Source organism: Ascidiella aspersa, chromosome 4, assembly GCF_963924565.1.
Source record: "Ascidiella aspersa chromosome 4, kaAscAspe10.2, whole genome shotgun sequence".
Taxonomy (NCBI): domain Eukaryota; kingdom Metazoa; phylum Chordata; class Ascidiacea; order Phlebobranchia; family Ascidiidae; genus Ascidiella; species Ascidiella aspersa.
In genome coordinates, this window is record NC_139450.1 from 18973750 (window position 1) to 18998288 (window position 24539).

Genomic DNA, 24539 nt, shown 5'->3' on the forward strand with positions numbered 1-24539 from the left:
CCCAAGGTATTCTAGAATACTAGGTTTCGAATCTAGAATAACAAATCCAGAATAGCGAATCCTAGAATATGTTTATTAAATTATTTTAATTATTTAACCTCGATTTTGTTTGGGGAAGAGATTAATCTTAATCTACCCTACAGGACCCACAATCACAGCAATAAATCGCCCAAACAATTTTCTAACATGTGTACATTATAATAAAAAAAATCTCCCATATGTTTAACATTCTTAACAACTATCATTTGAAGCAGTTGTGTAAACTGTAATATGTCAACTGTCCAGGTTTGCCAAAATTATTTATTTTTTTTGCCAAATAGTGAGACTGCACCCAAAATGCACACTGCACACAAAAGTGGCATTGTTGGGTCTTTAGGGCTTATTTTTTTACTAACATAATCTGTTATGCAGTCAAATAATGTACTGCAAAGAATACAAAGTTACTATTGACTTAACAAATTCTTGACAATTACACTGCGCATAACTGCATAACCTCGCTGAATATTGGAGTTGACCTTAAGTAACCCTATAGCGCATTTTTGCACGTTTTACAACATAATGTTACTTTTGCAACTTAACGCATTTAGGAAAATTGCGAACTCCACACCAGACATTACACGTTGATCGCTCGCCCAATAACGCTTGATTGACACTTAATTATTAGACGAACGTTATCACGAGACGCGGTAATTGGTCGCCCGAAAAAACGCTGACACTGCACTACCAGGTTACATTTAAAGCAAGCACTGTAAATTAGTCGCCGCAGCGACAGGCCAACCTACCACACGCGTTTGTGCAATTAGGTGCAACAATCCTCGGCAAAACATTAAATTTTATCGGTTCCAATTACCCGAAATAAACGGCAGAATTAGATTCGAATCTCATTTGGATTCGAATCCAAGGATTCGATATTCTACTTTGAACATCCCTACTGTTGACTCAAAATTATGAATTCACAGGTAACCAAAGTTGTTACCAGCTACAGCAACAATTGTTCTATGGTTGTTTCGAAATACTAGCACAACAAAAGGTTATTGTTTAAGGCGATTTTAATGGTGGAGGAATTATAATTTGCGTTATGGTCATTGCCAGTAATTTATCACACTATGGTTATTTTAATAAACTAAAAATATTCATACCAAACGTTGACCTAGACTTTGAAAAAGTCAGAAGGTTTCAATATTATAACAGTTATCTAAGGGGAGATATAAACAATTAAAAATCAAAAACGGTCAAAATGGCCGAACCGCTAATTCTAGTGAAATATCAAACAAATATTTAAGTTTTTGTAATAAGGTCACAAAAAACATAAAGTTTTAATTAGTTATTAAAATTTAAAAACATGGTATGCAGTTATTTTTAAACAAATTAAGTTATGTAAATGCAGCAACCTTTAGATTGTGTTTGAATAAGGGAGTTGAACCACTTGACTTTTCTGGTTCAGGTAAAGTTTTTTGGGGGAAGGTCTGGTTTAGGTTCGAAGCAATTTCAAAGTTCTGGTTTAGTTCTAGTTTGACTAAATTTATTCTCGAAGCTGGGTTATAAAATTCCAGTTCGGAGAGAATAGGAGTCATGTTAAACCTAAAATGTTGGTCAATAAGTGTAGAGAATAAAAAAATTGAAACTTTTATTTAATCTAAGTTTCATGATGTAGTCAAAAACAAGAAGCTAACTATGTATTGAAATATCTGAAAGATAAAAAAAACATCAGTTTATTTATATATTTTTTTTCATAAAATTTCTAACATGGCAAAACTTTGCTCTGTAAAATACAAGTTGTGGCATCATACTTGATGAAACCGCTTTTTTGACAGTTTGGAGGTTTGGTTACAAAAAAAGCTTCAGGTTCGGTTACAGTTCGGCAAAAATTGGCTGAAAACCGTTTCATAAAGTTCGAGCTGGCTCCTTACTTTAACTTGACCCAATTATGTACCTTTGTCGCTTTGTGTATCATGTTCAATCAGCAATCTTTAAATAAATTCAGTTGTGCAGCACCAAATTGTGTGGTGTGCAATCAAGCTTTTATGGACATCTAAAGTTTTGAGAACCTGCACAATTTTAGCCTTTTTTAAAATTCAGGTGTGCAAGTTGCTTATTCAAGTAGACAAATTGCTTGTAAAAAATCTTGGGGGTGCACCTGCTACAGAATGTAGAATTGGCAACAATGAGGTAGACTTATATTTTTATCTGTGTTGCACACAAGTCAAATGCTTAAGGTTTATAAAAAGTCGGTGCTGGCCTAGAATCCTACCACTGCATTAAAACAATTATTAAAGCACACACAATATTGAATATTTTGGTCAGGGTGTCGGTTAGTTCAAGAATATTGCTCAATCTACCCGAACCCTCACCCTAACCCAAATAATGTTTGTTGTGATAAGATTGTAGAACAGCACCAAAAAGTCAAGTCAAGTTCAACTACAAAAGTAAGTCGCTCATTATTTACTCAGATCAGGTCATTGGAATGAACACGCAACCTTCGATCAACCTCAACAAACGGAGCCAGACTCAAATCATAGCAGAAACCTGCATCAGCTCTAAACTAAAATTCAGTTTTAGCCCTGCAGAGCATTGAACACAATGATTATTATGGTTGTTTCTTCAATAAATAGTCACATTCGTTTCGTGAAACAAAATTTTTAGCACAGAATGACGTCACAAACATGTGCTTTTATAAACAAACAGTGACAACTTCACACACTGCTCATTGGACAACTAATTGAAGTCCATTTTATATCCCATTCAATGTGTTTTTGTTTTGTTTAAGAGCAATTTTCTATGCAACACGAAAGTTTTACTAAACATAAAAAAAATTATAATCATTTCTTGGCTAATTTGTTTTTATAATTCTATTCGTCTTCATTAGATGAATTCATTGCAAACAGGCGTATTCTAAAACCCTAAAACTCCATAGAAAGCGTACAGTACACGTAATGCGTTTGGTTTTTCAACACATCCATCAATTTTCGAAGAAATGTTAGTTGGCACTCGACGTGGCACGTATAACAGTTTTTAGCGCTCTTCCTTATAAGCATATGTTTTTTTTAGCTATTTATAATAGTAAAAACTTAAAAGAGCAAGAGTAACTAAACTTTTAGTTTCAGTGATTCGTAAGAAAGATATGACTACAAATTTCAAATCGAATAAACTTTTTTAATTTTTTTTTTAATTTAGGTTCTGAAATATTGAATATCATTTCGCAATGACGCAGATAACAGAAAAAGAATGTTCAGTGAAGAGCCCCCAACCCCAACTTGTTCTCAGAACTGTTTTCATATCTTTGTTGGTCGATCTTCTTGGCTTTACTGTTATTCTTCCATTATTTCCTTCTTTATTTGACTTTTATAAACAAAATGATGAGGTAAGTTTATTTTATAGTATTATGCTGGCAAAATGTTTTGCGATTAATACTGGAATCTATATACAATGAATAGTCCCCCCTTCCCCAAAGTTAAAAAATATATTTGGTATTTTAGATTTAAACCTAATATTTTAGAATCCCTTGAGATTTTAATATGAACATCCCTAGTTTTAAGCCAACTAGGTGTCATACATGTGTAGTATTTGCTTGTTAATGCTCATGCTATTTTTTTAGAGTGGAATGTACAAAAGCATGGAAGATGCAGTGTCTCTTTTTCGTCAATTTATCGGAGTCCCTTTAAAAGAAGATATAAATTCTGTTCTATTTGGAGGTGTGTTTGCAGAAATAAAAAATGTTTAGGCAAAAATATTACCAAAAACAGGTTAAAAAATTGTTTCCTAATTTGTATGTGTAATTCATGTTAATTTTTTTTATTTAGGTATGGTCGGATCATTGTTTTCACTATTGCAGTTCTTTAATTCGCCTTTGTTTGGAGCTGCCTCTGATACCTACGGCCGGCGTTCAATGATTTTAATATCACTGATTGGATCTGCAACATCATATTTAGTTTGGGCCATGTCCAAAAACTTTTCTTTGTTTCTTATTGCACGTGTTATTGCTGGTCTTTCAGAGGCAAATGTCAGTATTTCCACTGCAGTCATTGCAGATTTACCCACTCCTAAAGATAGATCCAAAGGAATGGTATGTAGATCTCACTTATATTATTTTTTCTTTTCTATAATGTAAGTTTCATTTTATTTTTAGGCTCTCGTTGGCATTGCATTTTCTATTGGTTTTGTGTTTGGTCCTTTGATTGGAGCGTATTTTGCGAAAAGTTATGGCAATCATTCAGAGTTTCATTTTGTTCCTGCTATATTTAGTTTTGTTATCACTGTGGTTGATATTGTTTATGTTGCTTCATCTCTACCTGAAACACTCCCCACAGCCAAACGGGTACATTAATCTTTTGATACAAAGCAACCTACAGTATGTGATGAATTTGCATTTTCTTAAAGAGCATTCATGATTACTTTTGTAGGCATCTTCGATTGTATCAAGTTTTAAGGAATTTTGCCATCTTCTAAATCCATTGGCTCTATTTCAATTCAGAGCTGTTAAATCAGTAAGAAACACAAACAAAGGTATATGCATCAAACAAATATATCCTTTAATTAATTTATTTAAAAAAATTGCTTCATGTGAATCATTATTGTTTATTATTTCAGAGCAATCTTTGCAAAGGATTGGCATTGTCTATTTTCTGTATTTGTTTTTATTTTCTGGTCTTGAATTTACTCTTACTTTTTTGGCACACAGACGGTAAGTACTAAAAAACATTACCATTGCTTATGGAGTTGGGGTTTGTGGTCAGGTGTATTGTTTTAAAACCTAGGCTTTAAACGTAATACTCGAGGTTGTGTATTTGAAGCCCAGATACATAACAAACAGTTTACCTTATAACCGTGAAATGTAAAGCTTTTGTACTTCATTTGTCTTGTAATAAATTTATTTTTTGCTAGTTTCAAATTTACAAGAATGGATCAAGGAAAAATGTTTGCTTTGCTTGGAGTTGTGATGGCCCTGGTGCAGGGTGGTTATATCCGTAGAAAAATGGTTGGAAAAGAAAAACAACTTGCCCTCCGGGTATAGAAGTATTTAAAGATTGACTATTCTTAAGCTAATCATATAATGATAACAAAAATGTTGTGTAATCAACAATAATTTTAATTCATGGTTAAGTACTTTAAAAAAATATGATTTAATAGGTTATCTTACATATTTTTTATAATATAAGTTTTTAGGTTTTCTGTTTACTGTAGGCAATTACCAATTATTTTGTATGTTATTTTTATCAGGGAATGATGTGTTTAATACCTGGATTTATAGTGGTGGGATTTGCAACCACAACATGGATGCTCTATGCTGGTTTAATATTGTTTGCTTATGGTGGGTATTTGTTAGAAAGACATTTGTGTGCAAACTGGTAAAACTGTTAACTATTTTCAGCTGCTGGTTCTGTTGTTCCATGCATGTCTTCTCTAACAGCTTATTATGGTAAGTAGCCTTTGCTGTTCTTTATATTTGATATTGGTCTTCTTAAAATATGTTTAGAAGACTAAGCAGGTAAACATTGGTGATGTATATTGTCTCAGTAAAGTTGTTTTCAAAACAAACAAGTCCGGTCCCATTTCATTTACCTTGCTCTACCAAGTTAAGTCAGCAGCATAAAGATATTTTTGAAAAATTTTTAAATTAAATCTATTCCTACCATTATTCCATTTCAAAATCACCAAAAACAAATTCAATAATATTATCTTTGATTAGAAGACAATGTAAGCCAAGTGTAAGATATCATATATATCTTGATTACTTTTCAGGACTAGATTCGGAAAAGGGCCGTGTCATGGGGATCCTACGTTCACTTGGAGCACTTGCCCGAGCTACTGGACCTATATGTGTCTCGGTATCTTATTGGCTTCTTGGCGCAAAGACAACTTACGTCATGGGTGGTTTACTACTGATCATTCCCCTGTTGCTTCTGCGCTCCTTAAATGTTCCAAAAACTTCCTGTGATGCAAAACAAGATTGAAAAATCTGGGCTATTTTGTTCATCCACTTTTGCTGTTCTAACGTCGACAGGGGAGTCTTATTGTTATTAGCGGAACCACCACTGATTTAGCAAATATATACTTGTTTTCCAATGGGGCAGCTGTTCCATTATGTGGTTTTAAACGGAGTTACACGTACACTTTTTGTACAAATACTTAGCAATTATGCAGTTTGATTTTTTATTATTTGTATTCGTTTATGATGCAGCCACACAATCAAGTATTTTCGTTTTACCTTTTACATGTATGCAAGGTATCGGTCTTATGACTATCGCTTACTACGATGCAGTTTTGAGATTGCTACTGTTTTTACAAAAACATCTAACGCCATTTGTATTTTTTAGTGAAGTACCAATATATTTTATTTAAAGAATTACATAAATAAATACATTCAAAATAAATCTTACAGTGTGTTTTATTTAACACTACCCAAGTAATCAAACTCCAGTTTCGGCGATTTATTGGCAATCATAAGCGGCATTTGTTGACATACTTTATAGTTATACAAAGCGGAATTATTAACGTCCAAGCATTAGCAAGTCAATATAATTTCATTGTTATAGCACACAAAGACCTATCTGTCCCAAAGTACTATTTCACAGCTGAAACAAAACCTTCGGTTATAGCAGGGGATCTAAACCCAGTCCCACTTAATATGTATTAAACCGGTTGGAGGGAAGGCGCAGGGTAGTGCGTCATATATGGAACTTTTTAAAATGGCTGTTTCGCAAACTTAAATGTTACGATTGCGTTTTGCCTGCAGCGCGGTTTTCCACCTTTTTAATATGAACATTTCATAAACAGTTTTTAATTACTATTTTTGCCACTTCCAAGTATAAATGAACGACAAACTATCCGCGCATCTGGAAAGTATTTTTTACAGGATTTTTAGTGACTATAGGCTTACTTACACGTTACACCACGACCCTTTAGATTAGATTAGAAGATGCAATTTTAGCCAAATTGATATAGGTAAAAAAAATTTTGAGCGAAACCATAACAATACCACTCTTAACTTTTAACATAACAAATATTTTAACACTATTGTCGCGTTCTAATCCAATTAACTGCCTAATTAAATATAAATATTTATTTTAAACATAGACCATTTACATATTTGCCTATTTTAATTAAGAAACGTAGCGGTGGCGAAAGAACAACTGTACTTTAATGTATCTATGTAGTTCGGTGTTTTAGGTTTTTTCGGGCGACCAATTGTTTGCCGATAACCTTCGCCTAATCTTAAGTGTCAGCCTAAAGTTATTGGGCGAGCGGCTAAGGCTAACAATAACGCCAGGTGTAGAGATTTTCTTAAAAGGCGTTAAGTTGCAAAAGTAACATTCTATTAAAAATGTGCTAGCTTCGGACACAGGCGTAGCCAGGGGGCCACGCGGACCATTTTAGTGCTTTCAAGAAGTGCATCGTCACCGTTTATTCGGACGACCAATTGCTTGCCGATAACCTTCGCGCCTATTCATGTACTGTCAATCAAGTGGTATTGGTTGAGCAGCTAACATTTAATGCCAGCCAGCCAGGTTCCTCAGGTACAGAAATTGTTATTTCCTTAATGGCGTTAATTAGGTTGTCCTATCAGATCGCGGCCCGCAGTTTACCTCGGAGCTATGGTCATCGGTGAACAAAATGCTCGGCATCAACCTGCACCGAACCACCGCTTTCACCCAAGCCAACGGCCTCGTAGAAAGGTTTCATCGCCATTTAAAAAGTTCCTTAATGTCGCGTTTAACAGGTCCCAACTGGGTTGACGAGCTACCGTCGGTTCTTTTAGGAATCAGAACAGCTCAAAAAGAGAACTTGCAAACATCTTTATCGGAGTTGGTTTATGGCTCACCAATCAAGGTTCCAGGAGATATTACAACTCAGCACACTGCACCCCTCCTCTAGATTTCCTCAAACACCTGCAGGAGGCTATTCGAGCGTTTGCCCCAGTCCCCATGTCACGTCATTCCACCCACTGGCCATCCATACCTCGAGGTTTTGCATGCAAACATCGGCGAAAAGGAGCAGCTGGTGTCGGTCGATCGCCTTAAACCGGCGCACTTGAACATGACGCATCCGGTTCAAGTGGCGCAACCGCCTCGACGAGGACGACCTCCCAACAAAGCAACAACAGTCCGGCCTCCAGCAACGCAAACACAGCGAACGTTTACGCACTCACAGGCTGGACAGCGGGTTCAGCTTCCGGCAACTTCGGCCGATCGGCTTACGCGCAACAGGCCCCATCGACATGTTCGGCCGCCGGCGCGATACTGTTATCGTTAGTCATTTTTCGCCTGGTTGGTCATTTTCTCGCTTCTGGGGGGAGTTGTGTGGCGACTTTATGCACGCAGTCTCCCTCCAGCATAATTCCTGGCGTGCAACAGCTCGAGGGTGACCTAATTAATATCGCACTCGAGTTACCACACTGCAGATGACGAAGCGTAAAATTGCCTTTTTCTTGCGTACGTTTTCATCGTTGTTACTCGATACATGTTATACACAAGTAAAACTCATAGTTAAAAACATGAGTAAAAACAGGATCAGACGTTTTGTTTAAAGGAAAATATATTTCGCCAAAGTGGCATCATCAGTTCCTGTAAGAGTACAAATAAATAAATAAAATCAGAGCGCAGCCATCAACAAACCAATAAAAGTAAACAATAAAATATTAAAACATGATAATAGACTAAAAACGCAATGAAAAGCACTACAGCCTCGCAGGCAACACGACTGGGATAAATGAGTAGGCGACGCAAATAAGTGGAGGAAGGGGAAAAAATACATATGAGCAGTGCGAGATGCTTTATTTATTTGTACTCTTACAGGAACTGATAATGCCACTTTGGCGAAATATATTTTCCTTTAAACAAAACGTCTGATCCTGTTTTTAACTATGAGTTTTACTTGTTAATATACGCGTCAGCGGAGCAGTGATCGACTGGCTAAAACCTGCCGCCGATGGTTTTCGATTCTATAAAGATACATCCTAATGTTATACACACTTCTGTCAGCGCTTCATACAAGCATCATCGCTACAGTAGCCTATACCACTTTCAAGATTATCTCGGATAAGTTAGGCCTACCATATGTCCTCCTCTTTTAGGAGGATTTGTCCCATTTTCTCAAGAAACTAAATGGTCCTCCGAGAACGCCCAAAAATGTACAAATCTCCTCTTCTTTTGCATTTCGAGTTGCTTACTTTTCAAAAAACAGGTTTTCCATTAAATTGCCCTGCCTTTTCGCATTGGACACACAACAAATTGCTGGTGCACGAGCTGATTTTGACAAACGTGTTGTGAGGTTATTTACTCCACAGTTGTAAGGCTGTGATGTCGAGTGCAAATAAAAATGTTAAGCGCAAAAATTAAACATTGCGTTATCGTGCTTCAAAATATGTGACGAGTGACGACACACAATACAACGGCAATATTGCAAAAACATTATCGATTCGCGCAAAAAAGTTTCAATGTGTGATATCTTCTCTCACCAGAGATCTTGTTAGTTTTGGCAGAAGTGCCAACTCGAAGTTCACTTAACAAGTGCTCATCTGTGAGCTGATTCCTGAATTTTGTCTTGAACAGGCTTTCCTTTTTCGGCAATTGCTTTCGATAACTTATAGCCCAGTTTTGTAATAAGTAAGTAAGTAAGTAATGTTTAGGCGCTGGTCTAGAATCCTACCACAACGAAACACCATTTGGGTTAGGGTGCGGGTTAGCGTTTGGGTTAAGGTGGGTCAAGTATTATTATTAAATCAAGAATATAATAATACTTGACCCACCCACACCCAAACGCTAACCCGCAACCTAACTCAAATTTTGTGCGTTGATTTTAGAACTGTGGTAGGATTCTAGACCAGCGCCAATGTTTATTTTTCCGTTAGCGCTTAAATTAAAATACACAAGTAAGCTATGACAAAAAACAAATTCACGCGCGATACGGCCGGAGCAGAGAAGGGTCCAATGGACCTTCCAGTCAGCAAGCTCAACGTCTTTCTTATAACAATGAAATACCTCTTGTTGTTTGCTCAAAGACTTTTTCAATTGCAGCATTTTGTCAACCCGCAGTTGACCTACAACGCTATCATAATTAGCAGAGTGTTTTTAACTATAGTGTCCCTTAAAACACTATAATATTATACTCTTTTATTACTGATATAACGTTTTGACAAAGCAGGCAAACTACATCTTGCTTGTTGAATTTCCACCTTTCATAATCAACCTTTCTTTTTTGCAAGCCAAACAAGGCAGTGCACACAATGCACACTATGACGCAATATTGGAAGTTTGGACAGTGTGACGTAAAACAAATTGATAAATGCCTATGATTCCGTTACAAATAACTTCTTACACAGTGAAAATTAAAAAAAAACAATGGGCTACTTGACGAAGTCTGTGCGGGCCACGTCAATAGGTCTCGCGGGCCGTGCTGTGGCCCGCGGGCCGTATGTTGCACGCCTCTGTCTTAAACCTTCGATGATATGAAAACATACAATGGCACTCAAAGTGACTTTGTGCTGAAAAAATTTAACAAACGTAAAAAACACAAGATTTGCGCGGAGCGCGAATATTTTTTGCAGTTTAAACATTAAAGTTGGCAAAAAAGAGTGTGCACAGCGCTGTAGGACTGGTGTACAACCCAAACAAAATCATAGAATCATTGCATAAATTTTGACTTAGAGCCCACTCAGAATTGCTTGGCGCCCCCGGTTGTTATAGACTAAAGACAATCTTCTTTAAAAAATAAGAACATAGGCTGCCATACAGTAACACTGATATAGGATAGGCTAGGGCTACAAAACTCACAACTTTGCTTTCTTAATTGGCCTTTTTAGATGCAAGGTTCTGACTTCTGTTGCCATTTTTCTGGCGCAATGTTTGCAAAAACAATTAAGAAGGTAGGGCTGGCCGGGCAATTTGTTGGAAAACCTGTTTTAAACCAGCAATTCAGTATGTTTCAAGGCTACAGTATATTTTTGGATATAAATACAACGCTCGCCTAAAAGTCTTGTTAAAAGTACAAGTAAGCAACTCGAAATGCAAAAAAGAGGAGATTTGGACATTTTTGGGCGTCCTCGGAGGACCATTTAGTTTTCTTGAGAAAATGGGACAAATCCTCCGAAAAGAGGAGGACATATGGTAGGCCTAACTTATCCGAGATAATCTTGAAAGTGGTATACTGTAGGGATGATGCTTGTATGAAGTGCTGACAGAAGTGTGTATAACATGTATCGAGTAGCAACGATGAAAACGTACGCAAGAAAAAGGCAATTTTACGCTTCGTCATCTGCAGTGTGGTAACTCGAGTGCGACATTAATTAGGTCACCCTCGAGCTGTTGCACGCCAGGAATTATGCTGGAGGGAAACTGTGTGCATAAAGTCGCCACAATACTATATATTTAGAGAAAAATCGTATACTTCCGGTAAAACACAAAAAGTTATCTACAGTAACAGCGCGAAATAAGATGAAAAATGCTGCATGCTTATGAACAAAACGATCATTTTTATTGATGAGAACAGAGATTCTCAACAACATGCGATGCGATGGAAGCCTACGTCGTTTTAAATTTTCAAGGGCGCCGCACAATGATTGCAACTAAATCGCAGTAAATATATTTTTTTGCAAGGCCCCATAGGCTTACATACGAAGTGAAGCTTACTGCCCCAGGCGCGGATCTAGGATTTCAGTTTGGGGAGGGCCATGGATTTTTTTTCAGATATGACGCCACAATTTTTTCAGATATGACGCCACAAAAGTATGCCATTGCGTGACGTCATAATTCAGGTAAAAATAACATCGGCTGGCCGAATAAACTAACTCCTGCAAAATAACGCGAAAAACAGACCTTTTGAAAGCACGAAAAAGTAATAAGGTAAGCCTCTACAGTGGGCCGGTTTCCTAGTTTGACCCGGTTTGAAGGATATCGCTGAAAGACGCTACCATGTCTATTGTCTACACATCTTGCTTTTTCACGAAAAGGCGAGAGCAACCGCACATGCCACCGAAAAAGCGCCGAGGCCACATCGCAATAAAACCATAGCGTTGTCTGCTGCGGTCAGCTGTGGCTCTTTCATGACACTTCTCTCAATTTTTAAGTTACTGTAGTTGGTTTTTGCCAAATAAGGTTGCTGAAATGAGCAAAACTCTATGCAGAGTTAACCCTAACATTGGATAGATTATTCAAATCCTTACACAAGGGTCGGCAACCTTTGTGTAGTAGTCGCGGGCCAAAACGAAACTCAGAAAGGTCTCTGTGGGCCGCACAACATATGTTTAATGAGATTTTGTGTTATTACAATGTTATAACAATTGTGAATCAGGTGGGCCTCGGATTTTTTTGCACTTTAAAAACGTGTTTATAATTACTTTTAAGGAGGCAGTAAAGTCTTGGCGCAAATTCGCTGAAAAAAGTGTATACTTGGTTTGAAATTCGAGTCCACACGTCTTCATCCCTCTACTACTATTAAAAAAGTGTAATAAAACTACTTTGAGAAAACGCGATAATTTTTATAGTTTATCTATTTTAGTGTTTGTTAACCATTTGTGGCACACCTGGCGAGCGAAGCGAGCGCGATTTTTTTTGGAATACCGGTATTTTTTTTAAATTTCTTGTTTTTGTTACATTTAAAAAAAAATGGTTAAAAAATATTTGTCGATTATGTTTGAATACGATTTCCGTTTGTCCGCGACGCACTTGGCAGCTTTCCACGGCGCAACAGTAAAGAAGCGCTGATCTATTTCAAAAAGAGCATCAAAACGTAAACACGCTGAATAAAGATCATTAGCGCGAAGCACGAAAATTTTTCGCATTTACACACTTAAAATAGTCAAAAAGTATTTAAAATGGACTCGTGTTTAATTTGTCAAAGAGGCGGCGGGCCGGATGAAGGATATTGGCAGGCTGGTTCTGATACAGATTTGCATAAACAACAAAAAAGCTTTTTATTGTACTTGGATTTAAGTTAGTTATTATATAATAGAGGTCAGCGTACGGTCACTTAAGCCGGCTCTGCAAATCTGAAAAACGCCGCTTTGCGCGAGTGCGCCAAACACATTTAAATTTTTTTTTTTAAATATTCATTATATGGCGCCATAAGCTCGTACACCACTACAAAGCGTAAAAATATGTCTTATTTTGGCGAAAATAGGCCATACTACCTAGGGAACGGCGAAAATTAGCTGCCTATTAAGTAAAAAAATGTACCTCTTTTTTAGTTTGGGGGGGGCATGGCCATATCGCACCCCCTAGATCCGCCCCTGTACTGCCCCTAACTAATCGTCTGACTTAAAGATATGCTCTTACTCGCGCAGTGCAGCCGTTGGTTTGCTGTTCGCAGGACGACAGTTTTCTGTCCTCCCATTACACGTTAAAAAGTGTATATTTGTTTGTACTTTAAAGCAAAGTATAAGATTTAAGAGTTAGTGATTCTGTTACAAAGTCATAGAAAAACTACAAAAGTCATAGAAAATTAAGGTTCCTTGGCAAGGATTTTTTGTTGGTCAAGTTTTAGGGGTCCATGAGTATAGCATAAACTACTTTTTGTGGAAATTTTGGCGGAAAATCAGGTTGGGTCATGTATTTGTGGGTACACTTAACCGTTTACTTCTTTGTCTTATTAATATAACATAGACAGCAACAGGGCACTTCCAGAAACTAATATTTTGTAATCCATCTACAAACAAATACCAAAATTAATTCTGTTATAATGTATACTTTATCGCTGTGTACAAGTTTATTTTTTAAAGTTATTTATCATGGCATTGAAAGTAACTCTACCTTGCCTAAATAAACGTAGGCTACCAATTTGTTGATGGTCTGGGCTTTACAGCTGTGCTGAATGGCCTTCACCGGGCTTTGTCACTTGAGCTAATAAAATCGTTACCTATTTACATTGGAGCAGATTGTTTTTTAAATTGGTAAAACTATAAGATGGACAAACAGGTCCGGGTTGGGTGGTTTTAGACATGAAGCTTGGCGTACTGATATATGCTATTTTGGTTACAAGCTTTCCCCCATACAGCGTCGCACAACTCGTTTTATGTGCCCTATACAAATCGTGCTTCAAAAAGTAAAATACCGTGTTTGGTATCCTATTTAAAGATTACAAGTGCGTCAACTGCATATCTTTGAGTGAAACGCGAAATCTAAATTATGTTTAACTAGGCGTCATTTTATTTTGCGACGTTCGAAAAAAAAAACAGACAATATCCGCTACTTCCTGTTTTTTTCTTTCGAGACAGATAACCGTTGTTTACAATATCGACAAATAAATGCACTGAGCGGAATATATTTTTGCATAATGTTTTGTTTTGCACAATTTGTACATGTTACTCTTAATTGCTTGTTATAGTGTATGCCCACGAATAACACAATACGAAATTTCGCGAGTGTTAAAGATCAACTAAGACATAATATAATGATTGGTGGTATGAAATATACAAAACGTTGATTAAGTACAGAATTTATCCATGTTAATTTTGCAGCATCGACTTGACAGCATTGATTATAGCATTGCTGTCAATTTTAAACGCGGCCAGCAACTCGTTTGGTGCAGCGCTGTAGGGGAGACCTCTAACAGCAAGCCTCTTCTGTACAATACCTATCATAATAAAATATCAGATAACTTAGTACGAAGAAATAACGACTTCGCATTCTTCTAACTTTATTTTCAAACTACAATGAAAAACACACTTTGTCATTATCATTCATATGTTTATTCACGGCTTAAAAAGTTAAGGATGTTAAAAAACTTGCTCATTATTTTTAATGTGTCGCTCACCTGTATATTCTGACAAAGCTTCCGCGACAGCAGAACCGATACCCCCTTCCTCATAGTGGTCCTCCACAGTGATAATACGGCCACCCGTTGCCTTGGCAGCGTTGTATATGGTCGCCTGGTCAACTGGTTTCACCGAAAAGATGTCGATCAGAGTAATACCGATGCCTTCACCTGAAATACAACCGAGTTCAGTGTTTGGTTCTTTCACCGAGGCTACGACGCTCAATTAAAAGTCTGGCTTCGGTGTGCTTAGGGATCCGGTGTGGAATTTCTATCTGGCTTGTAATGAAAACCTTGACAGTCATAGATTAATTCGCTACAGCCACGGCCACCGATTCCGACTACTGGAATTGGTGTGGCTTTAAGACTCACGTGATTTGCCACCGCTCTACAATATATTCCGAGGCAGAAATGTCTAGCGCAATGGTTCCTACCTGTGGGCAATTACTGAAATCTCATTTTGATCTGGTTTCCCTAATAATCGATTGCTAAACATTACTTTATATTTTTGGAGAGGGCCGACTCACATCAATAAGTGCTTCTCAGTGGCAATGACTCGAAGTTAAACTAGGTAATGAGGTCACCGTATTGCGAACTCGGTGATTCTTAAACGTTTGATATAGTAATCCGGAAAAGGATAACAGATTTAATCACCAAAATTTAAATTAACATTATTTTATTAGCTTTTATCAAAATATGTTTAAACAACATTAGAATAGAGCAACGTTTTGCAAAAATCAGCAATAACATAACGAGTTTTTAATGTACTAACTATACTAGTCATTTTAAAGTTGATATTTATTAAACAATTTTAATAACAATCCAAAGATAAAAAATCCAGTTATTTGGAAATCATTGTGATAACGCAAGCATAAATCAGCGTTGATCGAGCCAAATCAAAAAGGCTACCGCTTACCAGCGGACGCAGACTTTTGCTTTTCACAGGCGTGCTCAAAATTTTCCGCTTAATATGACGTCACAAAATTGCCGCTGATAGTGATTTTAGATGCTGAGTAAAATAAACCTAGCTTTCAGTATTCAATACGTTTCAACAAAATTATATCACTTTAAACTTTCGTAATTATTAACAGTAATTTATTAACAGAATCTTTGCTAGGAATGCTTTCGCTGAATTGACAAGTCGAAGTTGTATCGAATAAAAGAATAATAAAAAATAGAACGCAATAACAGAAATAACAAGGAATATTTACATTTTTTTTTTGGAGGAGGGTTCTGCTAAGATTGCTCGGAGCGCCCTAAGCACCCTAAACGGCGTCGGTGGCTAGGAGTTAAAAAAAACTCCTATTGTCAATTTTTTTGGTTTACCACGCCAAATAAAAATCCAGCCGACACGATAGAAGCGTGTTGTTGTCATTTTAAAGAAAAAGAAATCCTATAAATCATTTTTATTTTTTCAAAATACTAATGCTTTTTAAAACAGGGTATGGCAACCAAACCTGTCAAATATTCAACCCCGTGTTTAAACTCGCCTGGCAAAAAGTCACGATGACAAGCTTACTTCGGATAAACGCGATCTATATTTAGACACCAATGCTTCGAAATCTCATGATTTTTAACGCTAGCAGTAGACGAGTGGATGCGCTAACCGGAAAGCATGAAAATGTAGTGCTTAATCATTGTCGCGATTCGTTCGTCCGAAACAGACACAATGCGCGACGCAAAGCAATTTTATCGTGATATTGTATAGCACCCTGTTATTTGCCGTAATGGTACAATTTGTTTGCTTCTACAACTTTCCCTTGATCGCTTTAGAACTGTGAAAATTTGTCTGATTATATTGAAAGAAGCGTGTAAATAAACTAATACACAGCTCCGGAAGCGCGCGTGTAAACAACGTTACACAATTTTTTTTGTTTTCGTTTATTACTGGCTTCCAAACTGACAACCTAATTCACCCTACAAGACGATTTTTAAATGGTATAACAAAGAAATTACTTATATATAAGCAAGTTTCAAAACCAAAGTAAGTTGGTTGCAATTGGCTTGAGACGACATGTGTATATTTGTTGCCTGTACTACGTTCGGTAGTAAGGTCTAAAAGTTTCCTTTAGAACAAGGTTTGGAAACAACTTATTATCTTTAAAAAGGGGGAAGTTGTAAATCAATCTTTAAAAACCTAAGATAGATGATTAACATCAGTTGGTAAGTACCGCCTGTGCCCGTTGGGGTACAATCAATGCAACAATGCAGCGACCACCCTTGATAAATCGCAACCGGAAACTGTCTCTCCACTGAAATTTTTACCAAAGGTATTGAGTAAAAATACACACTAGTGTATTGGTTGCAAATAGTTCAACGCAACATTTATTCTGTACGTGCTTTGAACTAGAACAAGAAACTGTATTGGGAATAAAGACTTTTTTTTTTTTTTTTTTAACACCAACAAAATAAGTTTTTGGTATGCCAATTGCCAACGATGGAGAGCAGTAAACTTACCTTGAAGCGTCTCGAAGGCCTTAAGAGCTTCAGCGAGGGTAACGCCACCTGCAACAACCGTCACGCTATCGCCAACTTTTTGCTTTAGCACCTGTTACAAAATAGCACGACTATTTAGCAAAACTTCTGTTTTAAGAATTGAATAGTTAAAAATTAAATATGCAAATATGAAACTCATTTTGGATCACAATGCAAGTGGAAAAATAATCCTATTTGAAGCCTACATATTATGAAAGTGCAATTTTTTTTAAATTGGTTAACACTAAACAGAGCTTAAATAGTATATAACAGTCCTTCTTGAACTGATAGTTTACCTGAGCCTTGCCGATTTTAAATTCTGTAGTGCCTGTGTAAACAACCGGAGTAGCTGCCCTTGCACCCCTGATGAAGCAGATCCCTTTAGTGTTGGCAGCAAGCTCAACTGCCCTCTCCACAGACACTACATCGGAAGGATAAAGCACGGTAGAGTTGCACACAGCACGGAACATTGCAATGTCTTCCAGGGCCATCTGAGACGGACCATCAGCTCCTAAATAATTGCTATTTTAACGTAACGTGTGTTTTTATAATCCTAGACAAGAAGTTTATTTTAGTTCCGAAAGTCTACCAATTGAAATTCCACAATGCGACCCAAAGAAGTTGATATTGGTGTGACAGACTGCCCCCATTCTAATGTGGTCATATGCTCGGGCAAGAAAGGCTGCAAATGTGCTGATGAACACAACAGTTCGATCCCTTGTCGCCATTCCAATACCTACACCGACCTGTAACATTAATTTGTAAAATAATAAAATATGGTAAAACACATTGCGTTTGTTCATTTCCTGACCATATTTTGTTCAGCAATGAAGCATTCGATGAAGCGATCAGGAAATGCTTTTTTGTAGTCTTGTGCAAAAGTTGAGTTCTTCATGTCCCCATCAAGTGAGTAGACACGGTCGCAGTTTTGACCAAGTTTTACAAGGGCCTTGCCATACCCTGCCCTGGTTGCAAGCTATAAACAAACACATGAGCAAGTGAATACATTTGGCAATTGTAGATTTGGGCATTTTTTTAACTCAATACACTATTCATAAGGCTAAATAAAAACTAGATATTCTCTAGTTTCTCCTGGTTGATTAGAAAATAACCTTCTGTCCAAGTTCATAATCAGGTGGAGAGCTGAGAGATAAGTTTGATAAAGTTAAAGGCTTTGTATCATCCATGGGGCGTGTTGGAGACAAAGTAACACCGGACTTTTGGGCAACCATTTCCTGAAGATGCTCTAAGATTTTATCCTTGGAAGCAGCAGCAACAGGTTTACCATGAAATCCATGTAGATTCTCTTGGCCTGCCAAAAATGCATTATATTTACGATATGAATCTCAAAGCATGTTTTTTAAATTGCTGTTCAAGACTTACCAATCATGTTTTTCCCTTTAAATGTTTTGGCAACTAGGCATGTTGGAAGGTTTTTGCGAGACTCAGCAAGGTGAAAAGACCTGCTTAATTCTGAGACACAGTGTCCATCAACTTCGATTGTATTCCATCTGCATTTTGCAAATAAATTTAAGTTGGGTGGCAAACTACAAAAAACTCAGACACTTCTTTTAAAATTTATTTTAAATATAGGATATATGATTAAATCACTAAACTGTTTGGGTGTGCATGTGTATGCATAAACTCATAAAATATAATTTGATGGCAGACAACTGAGATCATACTAGTAGAGGTCTAGAAGTCGACTTTAATTAGGTTGATGTGCAGCGTATTACTGTTTCACAGCAAAGCTATCCTATTATGTTTACTCTTACACACAACACAAATATGGTACTACAAAACTGTATTATATTAACCACACATGCCAGGGATAGCTAAACCCAACAGAATACAGTAATACAACTATGAACTGCTGAAATGGTGATAAAACTGAACAAGGAAACCCATGGTATAACAAACTACAGGTACATCATAAACTATTTGTGCACTCTAGCGCAGCATGTCTTTACTATATGTTTCATTTAGACGCATAACTCAATTACTGAAGCACTCTCTTGTTTAGAAGTGTCATATACCTTTGTATAACAACTTAACAAAAGTTGTAATATTTAAGTTATTTTTTAAGCATCATACTAGTAGAAAGAAGTAATTAAAGTTATTTTTTAGCAAAAGACATATAATATTATGTTTACCAGCATGTAATGCAGCATTGCATACATTATATACAGAATTTAACTGTCTGTTTTTTTTTTCGTTTATATAAATAATTAATTCATTGGTCTATTTTTAAACTACTCTTTTAATTAAGTTGCTTCATTTAAAGTTTTAAAAAAATATATATTAACAAATAAATGATATATAGACTGTAACAGGTATAAACATAAAATCATTTTACTAAGCGTAAAACTAACCAGTATTTAATAGGGTGGAGCACTTCCATATATAAGGAACCTCCCGCAGACAATAAAATACAAAAGATGCTTTCAAATTAGAAGCTAGTCTTTAATATATAAGCAATATCCCACAGACAGTAAAATGTATGAGTAATATTCATGCTTTCAAATTAGGTCATATTAAATAGTTTATTAAAAAAACATATGAAGGCGAAAATGTATATATATTAAAAAAGGTACAAAGACAAAATATATTTCTTAAAACTTTAAGAAATGATTTTATGTTTTATCCCTGGTTTTAATAAACAATCTACAAAATGTTATTGTCTGTGGGAGATTCCTAATATTATACTAAAGACCAGCTTATTAACTATGGGTTTATTCTAAGCGTTGCAGGACTCACAATTTTGATTTTCAGTAATTATACGATAGTTACACTTTAAAAATATAATTTAAATCTATATGTTTTATGTACAAATCTCTTACCCAAAAGCTTCTGCACGCTTTCGATAAACTTCAGTGTGGTGACCTAAAGCAGTTTCTTCCGACTGTCCCAGACGGTTAACATCAATAATAGCAACAAGATTATCCAATCTATATTACAAACATAACAAATAACAAAATACATATATTATATCTTAAATATCAATAGTTTCAAAACATAGTCAGACAAAACAACTGTACAAATGACAATTTCAGTCCACAATTATTAATTATTATCATATTTTGACTGTTTCTGAAAAGATGGTTTTGATTCTTAATTTCTACTTGAATAGGCAAAATAACTTGAATAGCAAAATTTACCTTAAAATTTAAACAACAGCAAAAACTATGTAAAAAGCTTACTTGTAATGACTTGCAAATGCCATTGCTTCCCAAACTGCTCCTTCGGCCATCTCACCATCACCCAACAGACAATAGACCCGATAACTATGAACAGCAAATTGACAAATTAAAACAAATTAGACATTAGTACTGTGGATATGTAAAAAATAAATACCTAGATTTATCCACATATTTGCCAACATAGGCCATGCCGGCAGCCATGCCTAACCCCTGACCAAGTGAACCAGTAGCAACATCAATGAAATCAATTTTCTATGAATGTAAATATCAACACGATTTATAATAAACTACAACAAAGATAAAAACAAATGATTTAATTACCGGAGTTGGATGGCCTTCATATACACTGTTAAATTCTCGTAGAGTCATTAATTGCTCGAATGTCATGTGGCCAGTTTCAACCCAGGCAGAGTATAAAGCTGGGCAAGCATGACCCTGTCAAAAGAAAAATAGTGGCTCATTGAAATTGTTTCAAGGAAACTACAAATTATTTGGTGATTGCGTGCCACCATAAATAGGCATTTTACTGAGTAAAATAATTCACACTATAAACTTACATAAATATTTTGAAATAATCTTTGAAATTTTAGTTTTTTATTAATAGTAGCCTCAATAAGTCTAATATAAATTTGTCTTGGTCAGTATTTCAAAAGTTCTGATGTCTTTTATACATTTTAACAGTAAAACTAGAGACAGGCCGATATATAGTTTCACAGATAACATCGGCCAACATTTTGCTCTTATAGATATATTGGTATCGGTAAATTTGGGCCGATATTTTATTAATAAATCTAGCTTTTTCTGAAAAACAAGCTTATTTCCTATTTTATTGCAAAACACTTTATTCATTTAAGGCATGTTTACACTACAGCTGCACTGAGCTGAGCAAAGCGTAATTTGCACTTGAATTCTATTATTTCGAGCTTTTCAAGCTTTGCTTAACTCAAAGCCCAGTGCCGCTATAGAAAAACCTTCTGTTTTGGAACAATTTTTACGCCCAGCTCAGCGGTAGTGTAAACAAACCTTTAGCATCATGCTTTTTAGCATCATGAGTAAAATTAATATAGGTATATAAACTGTCACGATATTTAAAATTTTATTTTTAATCAATTTAAATTAAATCCTAGGTATATTAAAAAAAGTTGGTATCGGTATCAATTGGCAAAACCAGGTATCGGTATAGGTCAGATAAAGTGATCCATCAATCTCTAATTATAACAATACCTTGCTATCCTAAACCCTAAATAAAGTGATGATTTTTTTTAGGTAAATTTTTGTAATTACAGGATTGGGATTTTGCACTTTTTCACAAATGCAAGTTCAATAAGCCATGGGTGATTGCTGATTGACACCCACTTGTCTGGCTGGCAAGTGTCCTTATGTAAAAATTAGTTGCAGTTTCCAGAAGCATCATGACTCAAACTGTTACAAAAAATGAATATTTTTTTACTTTATCCAAGATGTGTGTAATGACTATAAATCTATGAGTCAGTTCCAAGAATAAATTAATAATTCAAAGTATTGTAAATTAAGTCAACTGATTTACTTAAGGTCATGAGGCTTTCCGATAAAAACGTTGAAGTGGGTCGAGTACACTACTACATTCAGCATCCATCCACGAATATATTTATAAACAGGCTAGTTTTCAATTTTAAAAATGTAGTACACACAGAAAGAGTAAGGCAGGTTAAACTATTGAAAAACAATTGAGCAGGAGGAAAATGTGGAGACAGCAAGCCGGCATTTTTGCATGTGTTATTTTGTCCATTCGAGTTCTGGTTGGTGGACACTCTCCTGTTAAAAGACATACTTTTGACATCACAAATCTGTCAGCAGATACATCTCTGGGAACATCAACCTTGTACTTCATTACTCGGAAGAACAATACAGATAAAATCTCTGCACAGCTTGACGATGATGTTGGATGACTATAAAAAAATATTTATTACAGTAATTTTTCATCATATCTGGGGTGGTTAATAATTAAGTAAACAGATATTAAATTAACACTTTTTTTAACTTTAAAAACAACATACCCAGAGTTGGACTTTGATGTGCATAGAATGCTGTTGATTCGTATCCGGTTTGCAATGTTGTTCAGTTCATGAACAACTGAATCTTCAGGTGATTGGTTATCACTGCTATCCATCTTTAATTATATTGATATTTTACACTACAAAAGGTAAGCCTAAAGGCAAAAACATTTATGAGGTATTACCCTATAAATGTTAAACGCCCAAAGTTTTCTGAGGTTATATACTTATCTTGTTGTACTTTAAATAAAAAAAGATAAATTTTTTCCAGACTTAGCCTACTATTGAAGAATAGCATGCAGTTCGCAACAGGCTTTTCATTCAATAATATTTTACAATGCAACCTCAAAAAACTGAAAAAAAAAATATTACACTTTCACAAAAAAGTAATATAAAGGAATATTGCACTTTCACAAAATATAAAAAATATAATATTGCACTTGCACATTTACAAGAACTTTTTTTATAAAAAAATACAACTAAATTTTGCATTAGGTACTAAAACTTAACTGCCCCTGACGGCTGCATCAATTGCGTTAAACCAATTTGGTTTTATAGTAAGTTTACAAGACAACGATGAATGCGTTCTGATTGTACCGTTGCACGCTGCAGCTTGGTTGCTACGCTTAGTTGTATTTTCTACACAGTTCACTTAGCATTCAAAAAAATACCACGACCACGTGTTCCCTTTTTTTACAGCGAATTGCTCAAAACGGCTGGTTCTTAAAACTGATTTTAGCTTGCTACTAACTTTTTTACTTTTTAGCTTGCTTCAAAAAAAATCTTCAATAATTCGCGGCACACTTTTAACAGAACAACGATATAGTAAATTACCAATCACCATTAACACACGCCAACCAGGTTCAAATTATTATATTTTATATGGCATAGGCCTAGTGCTTATTTAACTCCGAAGTGATTGCGTTACGGGTATATCTATTTGTAATACAAATATGCATACTTATTATCCAAAATTACCAAAAGTTTTGCGGCACACTTCACAATCTTTCGAGGTACGCTGGTCACCAGTGTATGGTGTGCCGCGGTACACCGACAGTTTAAGGATCGCCGCTTAAAACAAGCCAATCATTTGATGTTCCTTCGTCAAACAACCTAATCGGACTGCGTAATATTGTCTACCTCCTTTGCTGAGCCACAATGATTAGGCAAACAGAAAAGAGCTAGCAAACACTGAGTCTTTTTAGCTGGTGCTGCCCAACCTTTTTACACTTTTGGCACATCTTGGAACGCCCCACCAGAAAGACCTGGGAGATTTTTTCACGATATAAAATGCAAGGCATAATCTTCAAAAAGAGCCATCGCTTGCATGGGCGCCCGCACGGGGGGGGGGGGCACTTGCCCCCCTGGAATTTTAAAATGCGATTATTAGCATTATTTATAAGTGTAATATGTTGAAAATATTATACATTATCCATTGCCCCCAGTGGCGTATCCAGGGGGCAGGAGTTCTTACCCCCTTTTTGTTAGTGATATTATCGTTTTTTGTTCGTTTTTGTCATGGTTTAACAAACTGTTCGAAACGGCGTGCTTTGTAAGTAATTTGGTCACGCGCCTTAATCTAATGCGAAACCAAATTCGAGTGTAAAACGCCGTTTTTCGTCTTTTGTTTGGTCGACCGTAAACGCTGCAAGTTTTTCTCTTTTGTTATTTGTTTAGGTTGACTGATTAGCAATCGACAATTGACAACGCTAAGTCAAACCTTCTTTCTTTTTTTCTCGCTAAAAAACGTCGAGTTATACGCAGTATATTCCTCGCTGTTCGGTCTCCGCGCTAATATCCGATGTTGGTGTAACGTCGACATTTGTTCAACTGAAGCAGTTTCTTAAAAGGAGGTATAATGATGACTGTCGTGCGCGTTTCAAAGTCTCCATTTTTAAGTAATGATGATTAACGCAAAATTATGCTCTTTAAGTATACTCTAAGACCATGGGCTAAGTGTGCAATGGACACAACTTATTTCCCCACCACAATTAAACACATATTTCACGGTCTTGGTTTGATTTTTTGCCTGAAGTTAACGATTGCAGACCGTGATTTCGCAGCTGGCGCCTGACAGGATTGTCGA

At 36.1% G+C, this 24539-nt stretch overlaps 2 protein-coding genes across 2 annotated transcripts; one reads left to right on the forward strand and one right to left on the reverse strand.

Annotated features, from left to right (window-relative positions):
* The first annotated feature begins 3001 nt into the window (after positions 1-3001).
* LOC146148557 (solute carrier family 75 member 1-like) lies at positions 3002-6365 on the forward strand. Its single transcript, XM_083387194.1, has 10 exons — positions 3002-3361; positions 3596-3692; positions 3801-4063; positions 4127-4315; positions 4401-4503; positions 4588-4681; positions 4882-5005; positions 5218-5308; positions 5369-5416; positions 5740-6365. The coding sequence occupies exons 1-10, from the start codon at positions 3203-3205 to the stop codon at positions 5949-5951; spliced, it is 1380 nt and encodes a 459-aa protein (XP_083243320.1). The 5' UTR covers positions 3002-3202; the 3' UTR covers positions 5952-6365.
* Positions 6366-14173: 7808 nt separating this feature from the next.
* Positions 14174-22604, reverse strand: LOC146148558 (transketolase-like protein 2). The gene is made up of 14 exons (XM_083386438.1): positions 22457-22604; positions 22231-22348; positions 20742-20855; positions 20575-20672; positions 20421-20504; positions 20061-20168; positions 18604-18731; positions 18333-18532; positions 18032-18196; positions 17810-17966; positions 17517-17731; positions 17203-17293; positions 14746-14916; positions 14174-14565 (listed from the first exon to the last, which is right to left on the reverse strand). Exons 1-14 carry the CDS (start codon positions 22567-22569, stop codon positions 14438-14440), a joined length of 1890 nt encoding a protein of 629 aa, XP_083242564.1. The 5' UTR covers positions 22570-22604; the 3' UTR covers positions 14174-14437.
* Between the last annotated feature and the right edge of the window lie 1935 nt (positions 22605-24539).